The sequence below is a fragment of the Schistocerca serialis genome, chromosome 10, assembly GCF_023864345.2.
Source record: "Schistocerca serialis cubense isolate TAMUIC-IGC-003099 chromosome 10, iqSchSeri2.2, whole genome shotgun sequence".
Taxonomy (NCBI): Eukaryota; Metazoa; Arthropoda; class Insecta; order Orthoptera; family Acrididae; genus Schistocerca; species Schistocerca serialis.
In genome coordinates, this window is record NC_064647.1 from 142679330 (window position 1) to 142698778 (window position 19449).

At 41.6% G+C, this 19449-nt stretch overlaps 1 protein-coding gene across 1 annotated transcript in view; it reads left to right on the top strand.

The window, feature by feature from the left end:
* The window catches only part of LOC126424822 (symplekin), a 129377-nt gene that overhangs the window by 81233 nt on the left and 28695 nt on the right, over window positions 1-19449 (top strand). The window contains exons 13-14 of the mRNA XM_050087616.1: window positions 966-1161; window positions 18122-18408. Of these exons, the coding sequence (XP_049943573.1) occupies window positions 966-1161; window positions 18122-18408 (483 nt within the window). The remainder of the gene's footprint in view (window positions 1-965; window positions 1162-18121; window positions 18409-19449) is intronic.

Genomic DNA, 19449 nt, shown 5'->3' on the forward strand with positions numbered 1-19449 from the left:
GGTGTAATCAAGGAATAACACTCGAGCAATTCAGTGCTCATCTTGACATCTTTGTTCATAGGGCTGAAACTTGTCCACCGTTAACATATTCAAAGGTTTGTACATGTTGGGTTTGTCGAAGTTTAATAGAAAATCATAAAGAGGAAAGAAGGATCATCAGTGTTGCTCTTAGATGCTGGGTGTGATGATTTCTTTTTGAACATTGTCACAGACAATGAAATGTAGATTTACCTCTTTGAAACTAAAAGAAAATGGAAGTATACAGCATGGTACCACACATCGTCTCCTTTGTAGAAACAGTAGCTCAAAACCACACCCTCAGCTGGTAAAGTCAAGGCTACATCATTCTTAGGCTCCAAAGGCTCTCCATCACGGTAAAACAATTAACTCCGAAGTCTTAGTAAATTAAAGAAATGATTATATTGTGTTTGTTGTAACACACATGTGAATGTTCTCTTTCTTCAAGATACACGAGACTGTGCACCCAAAAGGAGATCACTAAACTACAGTGGACTGCTCTTCCTCATCCGCACTACACCCTGGATCTCACATCATTCGATTTCCATCTCTGTGGCCTTCTGAAGAATGGACTCTGTGGGAAGAACTACAGCAATGTTGGCGAAGTTATTGCTGCACCAAGAACCTAGCTGAGAAACAGGCCATTGGGGTGGTACCATGACAGCATAGGGGCTTCACATTAAGGGAGCATAAGGCGATATAATTAAAAAACGGATATTATGTTGAAAAATAGAGTTTTTTGAATTGGGGAACAACACGGTGTATTTATATCATGACTAAAACTGACTGCTTTGAGAGAAAAAAGTATTGCATTACGTATTAAATGACCCTCATATTGTCATCTTGACTTGATCTGTACATATCCGATACCTTGTATACAAGCTTCCTTGCCCAGTAACTGACACACAAGTTGCTTATGTATATAAGAGGACCAATGAAATGTACAGGTTGTTATTCCGGCTGTTCCTCGAGGCTCCACTGGTGACGGATGAGGCAGTGGACGTTCTGCGGAGGATCTGTGGCGACCGGAGCCGCGCCGCGGCCGGCATCTCCCTGCTCCAGGAGCTGGTCGTGCGACGGCCTCCGAGGAAAATTGTCTTCCTGAATGCTCTCCTGATGCACACAGCCCACGAGGAGCCAGAGGTTTGTATCGTGTCATTTCACGAACCACCTGCATCTACAGAAATGAATTTAAAATGTGGGCAACCTGATATTGTGTATAGCTTACACTGAGGTGTACACACCGCTTGTATGTGTAAATGAATGGAGTGATGTGCCATAAAGTCGTAGCTAGTCGCAGTAAATGAAGCAGGCAAAAGGGAATACAAACGTCTCAAAAATGAGATTGACAGGAAGTGCAAAATGGCTAAGCAGGGATGGCTAGAGTACAAATATAAGGATGTAGAGGCTTGTCTCACTAGGGGTAAGATAGATACTGCCTACAGGAAAATTAAAGAGGCCTTTGGAGAGAAGAGAACCAATTGTATGAATATCAAGAGCTCAGATGGCAACCCAGTTCTAAGCAAAGAAAGGAAGGCAGAAAGGTGGAAGGAGTATATAGAGGGTTTATACAAGGGCGATGTACTTGAGGACAATATTATGGAAATGGAAGAGGATGTAGATGAAGATGAAATGGGAGATACGATACTGCGTGAAGAGTTTGACAGAGCACTGAAAGACCTGAGTCGAAACAAGGCCCCGGGAGTAGACAACATTCCATTAGAACTACTGATGGCCTTGGGAGAGCCAGTCATGACAAAACTCTACCATCTGGTGAGCAAGATGTATGACAAAGCCGAAATACCCACAGACTTCAAGAAGAATATAATAATTCCAATCCCAAAGAAAGCAGGTGTTGACAGATGTGAAAATTACAGATCTATCAGTTTAATAAGTCACAGCTGCAAAATACTAACGCGAATTCTTTACAGACGAATGGTAAAACTGGTAGAAGCGGACCTCGGGGAGGATCAGTTTGGATTCCGTAGAAATGTTGGAACACGTGAGGCAATACTAACCTTACAACTTATCTTAGAAGAAAGATTAAGAAAAGGCAAACCTACATTTCTAGCATTTGTAGACTTAGAGAAAGCTTTCGACAGCGTTGAGTGGAATACTCTCTTTCAAATTCTGAAGGTGGCAGGGGTAAAATACAGGGAGCGAAAGGCTATTTACAATTTGTACAGAAACCAGGTAGCAGTTATAAGAGTCGAGGGGCATGAAAGGGAAGCAGTGGTTGGGAAAGGAGTGAGACAGGGTTGTAGCCTCTCCCCGATGTTATTCAATCTGTATATTGAGCAAGCAGTAAAGGAAACAAAAGAAAAATTCAGATAAGTATTAAAATTCATGGAGAAGAAGTAAAAACTTTGAGGTTTGCCAATGACATTGTAATTCTGTCAGAGACAGCAAAGGACTTGGAAGAACAGTTGAACGGAATGGACAGTGTCTTGAAAGGAGGATATAAGATGAACATCAACAAAAGCAAAACGAGGATAATGGAATGTAGTCAAATTAAATCGGGTGATGCTGAGGGGATTAGATTAGGAAATGAGACACTTAAAGTAGTAAAGGAGTTTTGCTATTTAGGGAGTAAAATAACTGATGATGGTCGAAGTAGAGAGGATATAAAATGTAGACTGGCAATGGCAAGGAAATCGTTTCTGAAGAAGAGAAATTTGTTAACATCGAGTATAGATTTAAGTGTCAGGAAGTCGTTTCTGAAAGTATTTGTATGGAGTGTAGCCACGTATGGAAGTGAAACATGGACGATAACCAGTTTGGACAAGAAGAGAATAGAAGCTTTCGAAATGTGGTGCTACAGAAGAATGCTGAAGATAAGGTGGGTAGATCACCTAACTAATGAGGAGGTATTGAATAGGATTGGGGAGAAGAGAAGTTTGTGGCACAACTTGACTAGAAGAAGGGATCGGTTGGTAGGACATGTTTTGAGGCATCAAGGGATCACAAATTTAGCATTGGAGGGCAGTGTGGAGGGTAAAAATCGTAGAGGGAGACCAAGAGATCAATACAGTAAGCAGATTTAGATGGATGTAGGTTGCAGTAAGTACTGGGAGATGAAGCAGCTTGCACAGGATAGAGTAGCGTGGAGAGCTGCATCAAACCAGTCTCAGGACTGAAGACCACAACAACAACAACATTCCTCTCAATCAGTGGCCCCCAAGATCACCTGACTTAATTCCATGTGATTTCTTCGAAAGGGGTTATGGCGGAGATCACATGTTCCTGCTTCCGTTGTCACATAATTTGAGATTTGCAAGGGAGGATAATTAATGTGGTCACTGATATCCACAATGATGTGTTGGAACATGACTGTCAGTAGTTTGACTGTCATATTGATGTGATCTCTCCTGTTTTCTTGGTGCTGTCGAAGAATGGTGTGCTTCTAAGCATTCTGCCAAGTTGTTGTTGGCATTTTATGCACAATATTTTGACAACTGACCCAGCTGTCCTCTTCAGTGCTGTGAGTTTTGCTGTCATGTGTACCTGCTGCTTAGTCTCCTATGAGTATGTGAACCATTGTTGGGCTCACACTACTATTTATAGCCAGTTTGATTCCTGGTGTCCACTACAGCCTCTGATGCTCTTTCCTTTTTCAGAGCTTCCACTTACATTTCATGTAACACAAATTCTTCCTCTATTGTACAACTGTGGTGGATGAAATGGCATTGGGATCATAACAGAATGAGTGCTGGAACCCCAAGCCTTGTTAAAATTGAACCACCATCCCTGTTTGTCAAGTATTATGACATCCTTACTTCAATAGACTACTTATTGTAATTTTATGTGGCTTACTGGCCTGATGCAAGCCTTTCAATTGGATGGCACATTGGCAGCTTGTGTGTCACTAACCTATCTCTGTTATCCAACTGGGGAAAGGGGTCCTAAAGTTTAATGTGAAATCAGAACGACTTGTCGTTTCTGGTGACACTTTACATTGTTGAGAGGTGAAGGCTAGATTAAAATGCAGACTGAAAAATCAAGGTCTGACCAGGATTTGATCCCATGAACTCTTGATTTCCAGTCAAGTGCTTTACCGCTAGACCACAAGGCATGAAACAAGACAGTTTCCTTAATCGTGTTGTTCCAGAAACTTTACATTTGTACCACAGTACTGGTCTCATCGTAATCCATTCTGTGATTATTTTGAAGTAGTGCTCAGTGACAGCTAATGTGCTTGGTTGTTATAGTTGGTTGTGTCATTGGCATCTCGTGCATCTCTCATTAACTGTTCCAATAATCTGCCCTATGTAACACATTAACCTGAAATGCAGTACACATCTTGCCTTTGGAGACTGAGATCATCTTTAATGTTGCAAAGAATACCTTTTATCTTAGTTGAAGGGAGCAGGGGTTCTTGATTTTGTCTGCATCGTTAGTTAAGTTTGGTGTTCTAAGAACCGGATCTTCGGAACAATATAACAATATATGCAGGTGTTGTAATTCCGTCCTTGTCCAAAAGTGTTAGAGCTCTGTGGACCAAAGTCCTTAGCATCGAATTTCTTTGTGAAGGATGGCGATGGCTGGAAATTTGGACGAGTTGTGGTGTGATATTATTGATGACTAGGGCAGCAGTGGAGGAAGGCAGTGGCAGTAGCGACGTGGAGGCTTCACTTGAGAACAGGAAATGAGAAACTGTCAAATGATGGCTCCACTGGTCTTATCTCTGCATCAAGTGAGGCAACAGGAATCACACCCTTAGATTCCTTCACTCATTTATGCATTGAATGTACCTTTCCAAGAACTAAATATTAAGAAAGTAAAATAATCAGACCAAAGAGAAAATGAAAATAAAAATGGTTCAGCCCACAGGAGGTAACATGATATTACTGTGCAACACTGCCTCCAGCCTCAGTTTGGGGAGAAAGTCAATTCCAAAATTTCTTCAGGTATGTTGTATTCAGCTGGAACTACTTGTCAATTATTAGATCATGTAGTACTACCAAACTGTGGGGATTTTGATTGCTACATTTCGCTTGCAGTTCCAAATAGCCTCACATGTTTTGTAAGGAATTAAGACCTGCCGGTTCAATATTGTAGGTGCAATGAATGTCAGTGTGTTCTTAAAATTGTGAAAAGTGTGCGCTCCCCTGTGAGTGCAACTGTTGCCATCTTAGAAGTTGAGATCATCGACAGCATACTTGTGAAGACATGAAAAAAGGGGGTGGGGGAGGGGGGGGGGGGGGCGGCAACAGGTAGTTACTGAGAATACTGAATAAAAATCATGTTAACAGTAACCTGAAAGAGTGAGCCCAAATTATGGTATGGAAAACACCCCAAAACATCACAGAACCACCTCCAGTCTTAACTATAGCCTCTACACACTACGGTTTAAATGTCTTATCGGGCTATCGTTCACTCGACACCTTGCATAATATGAAACGAGGCCAAGTTGTGATTCGTCGGATCAAATTAGATGCTGTCAATCAGCTACTGCAGTTTCTGTATTGTTGGGCAGATTGAAGAAGTGCAGCTTCACACTGAGCACTGAGGTGATAATAGTCATGGGATATCTCCTAATATCAAGTTGGACCTCCTTTTGTCTGTCATAGTGCACCAACTCGATGTGGCACGGATTCAGTAAGTCATTAGAAGTACCCTGCAGAAATATTATGCCACGATGCCTCTATAGTCGTCCATAATTGCGAAAGTGTCACTGGTTCAGGATTTTGTGCACGAACTGACCTCTTGATTATATTCCATAAATGTTCTATGGGATGCACGTTGGGTGGTCTGGTAGGCCAGATCATTTGCTTGAATTGTTCAGAATGTTGTTCAAATCAGTCACAAACAATTGTGGTCCAGTGATAAATTGAAGTCCATGAGTGGCTGCAAATAGTCTCAAAGTAGCTGAACATAACCATTTCCAGTCAATGATCGATTCAGTTGTACCAGTGGACCCAGTCCATTCAATGTAAACACAGCTCATACCATTAGGGAGCCACGGCCAGCTTGCACAGCGCCTTGTTGTCAGCTTGGATCCGAGGCTTTATGGGGTCCACACCACACTCGAGCCCTACCATCAGCTTTTACCAATTTAAATTGGAACTCATCTAACCAGGCCACAGTTTTCCAGTAGTATAGGGACCAACTGATATCATCACAAGCCAAGGAGATTCGCTGCAGGCAATGTTGTGCTTTTAGCAAAGGCACTTGGGTTGATAGTCTGTCATAGCCCGTTAACACCAAATTTCACCGCACTGTCCTAACACATGCGTTATTCGTACGTACTACATTGATTCCTGTGGTTATTTTGTGCAGTGTAACTAGTCAGACAACTTGATGCAAACGCTGCTGCTCTTGGTCGTTAAGTGGAGGTCATCAGCCACTGAGGTAATGGTTGAAAATTGCTATTTTCGGCACACTCTTGACACTATGGGATATCAATTTCTGAAATGAAATGCCCAATGCGTGTAGCTCCGACTACCATTCTGCGTTCAAAGTCTATTAATTCCTATTGTGCCGCCATAATCGCATCAGAAAGTTTTTCGTGTGAATCACATGAGCATAAATGACAGCTTCGCCAATGCAGATCCCTTTTATACCGTGGGTACGTGACACTACCACATCTGTATATGTGCAGATTGCTATCCTGTGACTTTCATCATCCCATTACATGTGTCGCTGTGAGAAGTGGTCTTTGTGAGGTACTAGACTCCAAATGTATATTGGATCCAAATTCCTTCCTGAAGTTTGCTTAGGAACTGGTTGAAATGGACCTGTGTACTCTGATATCAACAATTTCAGTTCGGCTTGAAGCAGGTATGAGACTTGCCTCTGTGCCTTGTTGGTTAGGATATTTTCACACCGCCACTGCTCTTACTCAGTGTTATCAAGCTGAAAATGCTGTACCAGTCCTTATTCACACATTATACAGTCTGCATTGATACGCCAACAAATGGTATCTCCTTTCTCCCATTCTGTTACATTCAACCATCTTGCTGTGCCAGTTCTATACAATTGAGTCGCATGTACACAACACTTTGCTGTCATGTCCTGTATCAGTGGTGAAAGGTCTTGTAACCACTATGTATCAGTTGTACACTATCTACAGTGCTCCAAAGCACCATTGTGCTTTTTTAATTGGGAATCTAATATTTTGTCCAGTAAGCTCAGTTGTTCAATCGGATTATTATATGGATCCTGCAACCAAGGAAGGGACTGTTGAGATACTATTTGTGTGTGGTATGTTGGGTCATTGAGATATTTTGGAAAGCTTGATAACTGTAAAATGCAAATGAAGGGATTGCTTGTTGATATGATGGGTCTGAGTGAAATTACAATGCCTATGGATGTAGATCTTCAGAGCAATGACTACAAAGTAATTTTCTGAAGATATTAAAAACCAGAGTAATGAGACTAACAAGAGAGTTTGGCAAGTAAGTAAAGTATTATTTTCAGTGCAGTGATAGAATAGTCTTGGTAAAACTGGAGATTTAGCTTGTTGTCCTGAATACTATTAAAGTTTACATCCCAACTACTGGACCAGCAGAGAAAATTGTAAGCAGTTAGAGGTAGTAATGGGCCAGGACAAAGGGAATATTTTAATTATTGGTGACTGGAAGGCAATACAGTATTTGGAATATTTGGACTGGGAAAAAGATTGGTTGTGTCAGGATTATGGAGAAAAGATGTGTTGCATCAGGATTACAGGCAGATACCAAATTGATCACATTTTTGTAGAACAGCCTAATCAAACAGTGTAAGACGTATCCTGGTGCTGATAGTTTGTGTGACCATAGCCCCGTCTGCATGAAAGCCAATCTTGTATGAGAAGAAAATAAGAAGAACCAAGTCCAGGCTAAGACATAGCATGACTATACTTATGAATGAGAATTCCAGAATAGAATTTAAAAATTCTATACAGTAGAGGTTGAATAAATTGGCAACCAATACAATACATGACTAATAGAACAGACTGAAAAATATGACTATAGAAACTACAGAGCAAATGCCAACACTACTAGGATTTCATGGATACACGGTTCCGTTGAGCTGATTGAGGAAAGAATGCTGTTCAGAAATGCTAAGAGTGATAGAGTTGAAGCAGATTAAGTGGCTAAAATGTTGTAGTAAAAAATAAAATAAAACCTAAGGAAGTATAAATTGAGGAACAGTGATAAAAATGAAGGAAATGTGATGAGAGGATGTGAAGAAAAAACCTACCATCCAGTTCAGACATTTTTAAGAATGAAAGGCACAAGAGGACTCAGTGAAAACCAGGGGTGCCCTGTGTATTACATACAATAACGAATTAACGCAGCACGGCTATACATACACATTTATTTGGTATAAAGGGCTTCGAATTAATTATTAGTTAATTGCTGAGGCTGCAGATACATCATAAGGTAAACTTGCACCAAAAATACTTGGGGAAGAATTCAGTAAAGCTGTTGAGGAATTAAAGGTAAAAAGCATCCTTGACATGTTGCAGTAACTAGAGAAATGCTAGAAGCCTTATGCAATAAAACAGTTAACTTTGTATATGCGTTCATCAGTGATATGTATGAAAAGCCAGGAACATCTGAAGAATTAAAAAATTTTGTTGTACATAAAATAAGTCCGCAGCTTGTGGTCTTGCAGTAGCTTACTGCTTCCCACGCAGGGGGTCCCGGGTTCGATTCCCGGCGACGTCAGGGATTTTTCCTACCTCGAGATGACTGGGTATTGTTGTGTCATCTTCATCATCATCGTTCACCCCCATTACAGTTGGAGGAAGGCAATGGCAAACCACCTGCGCAAGGACCTTGCCTAGTACAGCGGTGCGGGTCTCCCGCATCGTCTCCTACGCTCCTCGGAGTATGGGACCTCATCATCATCATCACATAAAATAAGAAAAGGCAACCGCTCACCTATAACAGATTGGTGCATGGATCACTGAAAACGACATTCGCACTAGCTTTCGAGCACTAGCATTCTGGCCACACCCCCAGGGGCTCAGCATACATTTGCTGCATGTGGGCTTGGCGACCCTGGCTTCCTGAGCAGGGAACTGCTAAGTGCCACCACCAGTCCTCTTTTATCGTAAGCTCCGGGCATGCTTCAGCGGCCACTGTGCGGTGCGGCGCGGCAGTGGAATGTTGTGTATTTCAGAGAATGGGGGCCTTGGCTTCACCGGCTGGACCGCGAAGAAGATACATGCCTCTGTACAAAAACCCTGAACCTCAGTGTGCTACAAGCTGATGAGGTGAATGGCTGTTGAGGTAAAACAGTCATCCCTAAGAAACAGTCTCATCAAACTACTGTTCCTGGTGGGACGAGTGCACCGTCAGGTAGTACTTACACCCACTCACAGAGAGCGCTTGGTCAGTCCTCCTTAGAAGTAGTAACAAGGCATTAGTGTGCCATACACCTTTTTTTGTAATCAAGAGAATAGGGGGAGCCTTTGAGAAGGCCACCCCTTTGTTTATTCACCAGGCATTGGAGGGTATTGCTAGGTCTCTTAAAATTATCAACCAACTTCATAACAGAACACTTCCTGTTGATAATGCTAATTGAAACCAAGTATCTAAGCTTCTGGGATATAAAGCCTTAGGTGACCACCCAGTCAAGGCTGGGGGTGCATAACACCCTTAACTTTGGTAAAGGCTTGGTTACCTGTTCTGATATAATGAAGATGTACCCCACAGAGTTTGGTGAAGGATGGAAAAATTAGGGCGTCCCGAAAGTGCAGAACTGTATGAAGAGAGTCAATGGTGCATTGGAAAAATCTGCAACATTTATTGAAACGTTTAGTAGTCCAGAATTATCTTCTACAGGCTGTGTCCATCTTAATGTTCACCTGTTCGTTCCTAACCCAATGCGATACTTCAGGTGTCAAAGATTTGACCAGACCACCATGGGATGTAGTGGGAAGGTTACGGGTGCAAATTGTGGAGGCTCAGCTTCTGAATCGGACACTTCTTGTACATTTCCTCCAAAATGTATAAACTGCTCCGGAGGTCACACAGTATGGAGCAGAAAGTGTAAGGTTTACAACAAGGAAAGGAAAATACAAGAGTTGAAACTCAAGAGGTGCATACGCTATGGTGAAGGTATGAAAGATTTCGAAGCTATGCAACCTCTGGTTTTGCTACTTCTTTTGCATCAGCCCTTAAGAAGCCAATCGCCAAGTGTGATGCCTTCTCACAAACACAAACACAGACCACAGATTCAAGTATGAGCACATGCACTTGTTGGTGTATCTGTGGAGGAAATGCTACATTTGAAACAGAAATCATTCGGAAGCCATCAGCAATGGGCTTACCACCTAAGCCACATGCCACTGCCCACCATCGGAAGCCTACTAGCTGTCCCCTCAACCCAAGCAACCAACTCCTTCCTTAAGAAAGGAAAAAGTCTTCAAAAAGTAGTTCAAAGTTGAAGAAAGTGGCAGTTAAACATACCGATCGGCGAGCTCTCTCCCTCACAGGTGGAAACTATGCTCTTAAGGATTGGACTTCCAGTTGGAGGAACCAGAAAGCCGGGAACCAGCTAATGTTCCCCCAGGCCTTCCGGCTAAATCACCGCCTCTGAGGGAGAAAGACAATACCAACCATCACTAATCATTGGCTCCCTCAGGAACTTCTGTGTTGCAGTGGAATTTAAATGGATACAAAATCACATTTGGAAGTAATACAGCTCCTGGTCCAGGGGAAACCGTTCTGCATCTCCTTACAAGAAACTCATTTTAGAGTCACTAACACACCTGTGTTATGGGGTAACCACCCCTACAGGAATGCTGTTTTCTGTTTTATGTCTCTGTGCTCCACACATAGATTCGCTATGATGAATGGTTGCCTTTCTGTAAATTTACATATTGCTCCAGCCAGGAATTTCCATTACTGTTAAAAATTAAGTTCTGTTATGAATACCTAAAACAATCACATCAGACAAGTGTGAAGATCATAATAAAGCAAGCTTCCTATGCTATATTTAGGAGATGTTGGTGAGCATCAGAAGTGACAGAATCTCACACAAAACCTCCTCGAAGATCAATTTGGATTCAGGAAGGATGAGGAACTAGAGAAGTAATAATTTACTTAAGAAAGCTGTATGAATAAATGCTCACAATTTATAGACTCTCATTTGTGGGTGTATTTGATTTCAATAAAGCTTTTGGCAATGTACATTATGTGACCAAATGTACTCGAACACCTGGCTGAAAATGACTTACAAATCTGTGGCGCCCTCAATTGGCAATGCTGGAATTCAATATGGTGTTGGCCCACCCTTAGCCCTGATGACAGCTTCCACTAATGCAGGCATACATTCAGCCAGGTGCTGGAAGGGAACGGCATCCCATTCTTCACGGAGGAGAGGTATCGATGTTGGCCGGTGCGGCCTGGCACGTAGTCAGTGTTCCAAAACACCCAAAAGATGTTCCATACGATATAGGCCAGGACTCTGTGCAGGCCAGTCCATTACAGGGATATTATTGTCGTGCGACCAATCCAACACAGACCGTGCATTATGAACAGGTGCTCGATCGTGTTGAAAGGTACAATCGCCATCCCCAAATTGCTCTTCAACAGTGGGAAGCAAGAAGGTGCTTGAAACATCAATATAGACGTGTGCTGTGATAGTGCCACACAAAACAACAATGGTTGCAAGCCCCCCTCTGTGAAAAATGCCACCACACCATAACACCACCACCTCCAAATTTTACTGTTGGCACTACCCATGCTGGCAGATGACGTTCACTGGCATTCGCCATATGTACACCCTGCCATCGAATCGCTACATTGTGTTCTCTGATTCGTCACTCCACACAACGTTTTTCCACTGTTCAATCGTCCAATGTTTACCGGCATGATGTGTGGCTTATGAGCAGCCACTCATTCGTGACCTCCACGTTTTCTCACCTCCTGCCTAACTGTGCTTGCAGTGGATCCTGGTGCAGTTTGTAATTCCTATGTGATGGTCTGGATAGATATCTTCCTATTACACATTACGACCCTCTTCAACTGTCTGCAGTCTCTGTCAGTCAACAGATGAGGTCGGCCTGTACACTTTTGTGCTGTCCCTTCACGTTTCCACTTCACCATCACTTCGGAAACAGCAGACCTAGGGATGTTTAGGAGTGTGGAAATCTGATGTACAGATGTATGACACAAGTGACACCCTATCACCTGACCACGTTAAAAGTCCGTGAGTTCCACGGAGCGTCCCATTCTGCTCTCTCATGATGTCTAATAACTACCGAGGTCGCTGATATGGAGTACCTGACAGAATGTGGCAGCACAATGCACCTAATATGAAAAACATATGTTTTTTGGAGGTGTCTGGGTACTTTAAATCACATAGTGTGTATTGGCTTAAGATGATGGAAGTTCTAAGGTGTATTATGGTAGATTACAGAGTTGGGGAAAATAACTGAGCAGCTTTTCATGAATTATTCAGAAGTTATCAAAATAAGACAGCAAAACATAACTTGTGAGAATGTATAAAGATGTTGTCCCTTCCTGTTTAATTTATACAGTGGAGATATAATATAAACATGTAGTGGTACATATCAGGAAGGAACAGCTACAAAAGGGAAAGCATAAAAATGCTTAGATTTTTATGAAAAGAATAGTTGCTATTCATCATACAGCAGAGATTGTGAATCGCAGGTAGGCACAACAAAAAGAGTGTGTGTGTGTGTGTGGGGGGGGGGGGGGGGGGGGGGTCTATTTTTGATGAAGGCCTTGCCTTATTGGCCTTACTTTCTGACAGTCATTTTGTTGTGCCTATCTGGTACTTAGCATCATCTCCCCTATATTATGAGTAGCAACTATCCATTTCATAATATTACCTTATTCTATCCTGAATTTTCCATTCTTAGATTATTATGCTTATATATGTTAATATAATTGGAACACAGCATTCTAAAGGCCTAGGAGTCATGCACAAGGTGTATGAAAACATATAAAATGAAAATAAAAAGCAGAAACTGAAATTTTGGTACCTTTGAGTATCTTCAAATGATAGGACCTGCCTGGAAGTGAAAGTAAAATTGTGCAAACTAAAACAGCTTTCAATAAAATGAGGTAATAGCTAACAAGGCAATCTTACAAACAGGTCGCTCTTCAGTTTTGTTAACATGTGCATGATTTGAAGGTCCGTCAGAGGCATTTATATTACTAAACGGCTATCAGGGGGCAACAAAAATTTGATTTTCAGTATTTCATGTAATTATTGGCCTAATTTAAAAATTGAAAATGCCATCATACTCTCCCCATAAAGATGTATAATCTTATGGTAAAGGTTTAACACAGTGAGTCAGGTAACAAAATTAGGTGCACGAATTACACAACTTCCAACAAACTTTACACACAATTTCAAACCTTCGCAAATCTTTTTTCTTGCTCAATCCCACCCCAAAATGATAAAAACAGTTTGGCGCTTACTATGTTTTCGCTGTTCGTGCAGTAAACTTCAGCATCAGGCACAATGTTTCAATTTGTTACTTATTTACCAGTAATTCTATTTGCAAAACATTTTGCAGATGGTACCCACATATACATTGCAGACACTTGCAAAATTATGTAATTGTAAGACAGGCAGTTGAGAAGGAAGGATGACATAAACATTGAGATGAATGAAAAACCAGCTTTCACTTAAAATAGAGTGCAAATTACGCAAACTATACTCATCTAGTGTTTGGTAATGAGACCACTTAGCTACTTCCAACAAACTTTAGACACAATTTTGAACTTCTGTGAACTCTTTCTTTCTTATTAATGTCAAATATTGAACACATTAACTTGTTTGTGAAGTAATCATAAGTTTGAAGCAGTTTATGTAAGGGAGCTCAACCCTTTAAAAAAATCAGGGGTTTACTGGTCAGTTTCCAAAATCAGTGACGCACTGCTAAAAAAAACTCTGAAATATAAATTGCAGATTTTTTCCAGTACCGTTCACGTGAAAAACATTCCTAGCATTTTAACAGAGTACCCAGTATCCGAGTCTTCTAAATGTATAGTTACTGTCTGAATTCTCACTCATAGTACCTGCTTTATTTTTTAATAAAAGTAACATTTTTTTACTTTTTTATTTTAATCACTGGTGGTGTGAAAATGTGAGTATTGTCACCAAATCAAAATATGGTACTCAAATCCAAATCAGAAAATAAATTCCTTTTCTTATGTCAATAGATTGACCAGTGTTATTGATATATGGGTGTGCTTGTATGCATCTCCCCCCTCCCCCCCCCCTTCTCCTCCCACTCCTCTCCATTTACGAATAAGACAGTTTGCATTTCTGTATCAAATTTTAATTCATTTTCTTGAGATTCATAAAAAAATTGAAATATGTTATCTTTATTTAAAAAGATTGTTATAAATGTGTTGGCTAGCATTTTCATTTGATAACAAATACAGAAAAACAAAGAAAGATACTGCTTGTGAGGTGAGGTGAATTGTGCAAGTGGGAACTGTCCCTGCAACATATCCTTCGTTGCTGTAATTCCCCTGGTACAAAACTTTGTTGGTCCCTGTATGCCACCTACTTATCTCCTTCCCTGCACCCACTCCAGTATTACACGTCTTTTATTCCACCAACACAGCTACACGTTATTTTCTCATCCCTACTTCTCTCCTTATTACTATGAAGCTGCATCATTGTCTGCTAGGAACAGAATGGAGCATTTGCACATTCCTTGTGATTTTTGCCAGACCTATCCTGGGCTGTGGCTCTATAGAGGCTGTGCTATCCTGCATGTCCACTGAGGTAGTTCAACATTTGTTTACTAGACTGTTCTTTGTGAAGATGATTCTAAACAGTGTGTAACAACAAAGAAAGGTAGGGGTGCTTGCCTACATTTTATAAATGCTTGTGCATATTTTTAGGAAGCTGTAGAGATGTGCTGTGATCAGCAACACAACATAAATGTTCAAAAGCTGAAAAATGCATTGCACGAGACAGTGACAGTTTTGGGCATAAATCACAAGGGGAACTGGTCAGTAAAATGCAACAAGTGAACAATCTGTTAAACCAACCAGCATGACTTCCTCATTTTGATGTGCAATTCTATGTGTAATCACCTGGCAGGATCTACCATTCTCTTATTCTGCTACCTAGTCACCCAAACCTAGTTACTAGTTTCATATTCTCTCCACTCAGATTTGTTTTCTATTTGCAATTGATCCTGGCTGTTTCAGATAATTGTGACTTGAAAATCTTCACATACAGAGGGTAGGTTTGTATGATGTTTCTCTTTCGGAATGGTTTGTACTGTTCTCTCTTGATGCACTCGTGCTGAATGAAAAGCAATGATGAGAATATTTTAACAAATCAAGCACAGAGATAATCCTCAGAATATGCTCTTTAATTATCAATATTCGCTTTTGCCCATGTTAACAGACAATTAGATATGCTTCATCCAACAATTAAATAGTTTTCTGAAACGCATGGAAAAAATAACACTGTTGCTGCCACCAACCCCACAGCTCTCATCTCCATCAGATTTATAATGTGCCCTTGCAGACCTCCTTCCATTGTCAGAAGCAGATGCAAGTCAGATTGTGCCAAATCTAGGCTGTATATAGGATACCATATAGTGGTGAACTTCAGTCTCTGAAATCGTGCTGTGGTGGTAATGTCTGGTGTGTGTGGTTTGGCATTGTCACCTTGAAGGAAAGCATTTGCATTTTGCATTTGGACTCTCATTAGTCATCATACCGAAGCTTTCAGCACTGTGATGTAACTGTCTGAATTGCCTGGTGTTCCATATTAAAGACCAACATTGCTGCCGCGGACTGTTAAACTGTTTGTCACAGAAGTCAGACGTTCCCTCCAAGTTTAAATTCTAGTGGACCAATGGTGCACAGTGCTCTCTTCAACAGAGTCGCCATAAACAGCTCATTTACTGATGAATTTTCACTGGGACGACACATTATGCTGTCAAGAATTCAGTTACAACATGTTGCATAATTTGGTTTGACTAGCCACCTTATCAAGGTTCCATTATTTATGCTGTAACAGTATTACAGTCCACCGATAAGGTAAAGCCATTACTTTTTCTTGTGGAAAAATGCATTTAATATAATGTATCTACATTTCAGTTGTCTCTCTTTTGTGACAGTTATAACTTAATGATTTACTTCATTGTGTTCAACCAAGTATATATTTTTCCATTTTTGCACAATATTTAGACTACCGACCCAGTCATCTTGTTCCAGTGCTGTTAGTTACACCATTATTTGTATTTGCTATCTTGACTCCGACCAGACTGTGAAGTACTGTTATTTATAGCTGATTTCAACTCCCCACTGATGGTCATTCATTTTTCACAGCCTGCACTGTTCCGTGAAAACACACATTCTCTAAATATTTCTTAGCTCTGGTGGAAGTGATGGGTGCTGAGATCTTAGCACACTGAATGCCAGAGCCTAAACGTTCTTTCAGTTGTAACCTATATCCCAGTTTGTTGGCTGTTTGAATATATTTATTTTTACAGTATCCTCAATTATGCTGTTCCAGAAACTTTGCATTTGCACCACAGTACTGCTCTTGTCGTATTTCACTTTGTGGTTATATTTGAGGCAGTACTTGGCAACAGCTGGTCTGCTATGTTGCTTTAGTTGAGGGTGTCACTGATGTTCCGTGTCTCTCTCCTCAACTGTTCTAATAGTCTACCCCACATAATACATGCCACATTTGCACAGAATGTGGTATTCTGTGGCTTTTGGAGACCTAGATTGCCTTTAACATTGCAGAGAGGACTTTATTGATGGCAGCGAAATATACTGAATGCCAGCTTTCCGTAGGCATCTATTGGTCTTTCCGAATATTGAGTCGGCATAAGTAAATAGTGCTTCTTGGCTTCTCTTTATCTTTCTTTTCAACCTCTTTCTCAGGTGTTCTTGATTTTGACTGGAATACCTGCTCAGTTTGACGACCCACTCACTTGTCGTTGCTTTCATTGTCCGAAAGTATTAGAGCTCTGTGGATGCGAGTCTTTAGTACGGAATTTCTTTGTGATGGATGGTAGTGGCTCAAGGTTTGGAGACAGAGTGCTTTGTGTGTGGTTATTCTGCATACACTGTGACATGTGAATCTATTCACTCTTTTCTTAATTAACACACTAAAGAAAGGTAGAGACTGACAATAGTTCAGTCCAGATGGAGTCCAGGCACCGAGTACATGTCACAGCATGACCGCCAGCACCTGAAGAAGATGACAGTCATCAGGGTTGGGATTCTTCTGGAAAACACACACACACACACACACACACACACACACACACACACACACACACACACACACACACACACATACATTACTTTGCCTTTAAAGTGGCATCTGTAATAGAGGTGCATTTCCAGCAGAGAACTGTCATAGAGTTTCTTTTGGCAGAAAAGCATAGCATCGCAGATATTCATAGTGCAGAATGTCTGCGGAGATCTGGCAGTGAAGCACAGTGCTTTATTGTGTGAGGTGTGTGTGATCTTCGCAACAAGGTCACATAAATGTGTCAGAGCTCCTGCGTACCTGCCAGCCAGCCAGCCAGCCACACACAGCTGTGACACCTGCAATGTGTTCATCATCACAAAAATACAAACCAACTTCTATTTCTCGATGACAGCACAAGTCCTCACCCAGGTCTGCGCACATGAGAGAAGCTCACAAAACATCTTTGGACTGTTCTTCCTCATCCACCCTACAGCCCAGATCCTGCACCTTTCGACTTCCTTGTGTTTGGCCCAATGAAGTACGCACTATGTGGGAAGCAGTCCATAAAGGATGGGGACGTTATTGATGCAGCAAGATATCTGCTTTGACATCGACCAGTAGAGTGGTGCCATGCACGCATACAGGCCCTCCCAGTAGGGTAGCGTAAGGCAATTGGTCGAAACAGGGATTATGTTGTAAAATAGGGTTTGGCAGCCAAAAGAGTGAGGAATAGTATGGTGTCTCACCACCTGCACACAATCTCACCACTCCCTTCCCTTTTACCCTGAAATTCTCTCAAGGGTCTATTTTTTCTGTCATCTGCCTCCCCCCCACCCCCTCCTGAAGTGGAAATGCAAACCGATCTGACAGCCCGGAAGTCCGCTATTAATCAATCATGCTGAGAGAACCGATATATCAATTGCTGGAATGTGTTCTGATCACTGTACAGGTTCGAACGAGGGCTCTGGATGCCGTTACGCAGCTCTATGAGCGTGGGGAGCTGCGATCAATCATCGAGGAGTACGCAATGCTGTACTTGAGCTTCCTCCGCCTGCCGAGCCCACCTGATGTGCTGTTCGGACCGGACCGCGGCCGCCAGAAGTCGACAATACCTGTAATAGAGTGCCGAAGTACGACCGGTGAAGTTGCAGCGACTCCCTGGAGCGAGGAGGCCGTGCGTGCCTGCCTGTACCTGTACCTCGCACTGCTGCCGCTGAATGAGGAGATGATTCACGAGTGAGTGGCTGGCAAAGCTGCCTTTTCTAACTGCTCAGTACTTCGGCAAGCCCTGAGGGAAGAGCATACATTTGTATCAATACGTTCTAGTGTTTCTTATCCTGTACTTTCCTTATTCGTGGATAGTACACAGCAGATAAAATCCCATGTTCTTTCTATAGAGTATAAACTTGGTGTTGTTCTCTACATATTCATTCACCCTTTAGTGAGACAAATTTCTTCTGGTGATGGACAACTTGGCAGAAACCTCAGCTCGAGAAATCTGTATTTTCACTGTTCAGGAAATGTTTGCACATTGATAGTCACGTTGCCGTCATTGTGCAAATGCCTGCCATGAAATGGTCTCTTCATCTGAGGAAAGGTAAAGCAGTCCTGGAAAATGCATTGGGTGAGGCAGTTTGATAGCCCAAAGAAGGGGTGGTGTGTGTGTGTGTGTGTGTGTGTGTGTGTGTGTGTGTGTGTGTGTGTTCCTGTACATAATGAGATAGGGGTTGTTGTGGACCAAAGGCAGATTGCTGCAATGCTTCATCTTGAGAATTTGATGTTAGGCTCCTGTGATGATGAGCATAAACTATTAGTAGCACCATGTGGCAGTTCCGAAAACACTTAATAACCTAGGCCAACAATGGTTTGGATTTGCTCTTTCACGATGGTGAATCCACACATTTCCACTGCCTGCTTTGCTCCTTTGTCTCAGGGTCGTAACGGTACACCCAGCACTTGTCCATGGTGATTAAGTGGCTAAAGAAGTCATTTGGATTGGCTTTACATGCCTGCAATGTTCAAGTTGCTGTTCAGTGGGCTTTTTCATTGAGTGTCAGCATTTGTGTAGCAAACAAAAAAAGTTAATTATGTAACTAATTTTTCAAGATTACTAAAAATTTTACTACTCTTAGTTCTTAAGTCTTTCTTTTCCTTCCTTCCCATTACAGTGGACTATGCCAAATATACACCTTCTTTAACTGTTCCTTTGGGTGGAATAGTCCTGTGATCAAACCTTGTTGCAGATTCAATCTTTTTTTTCATCCAGTTATGTAAAAA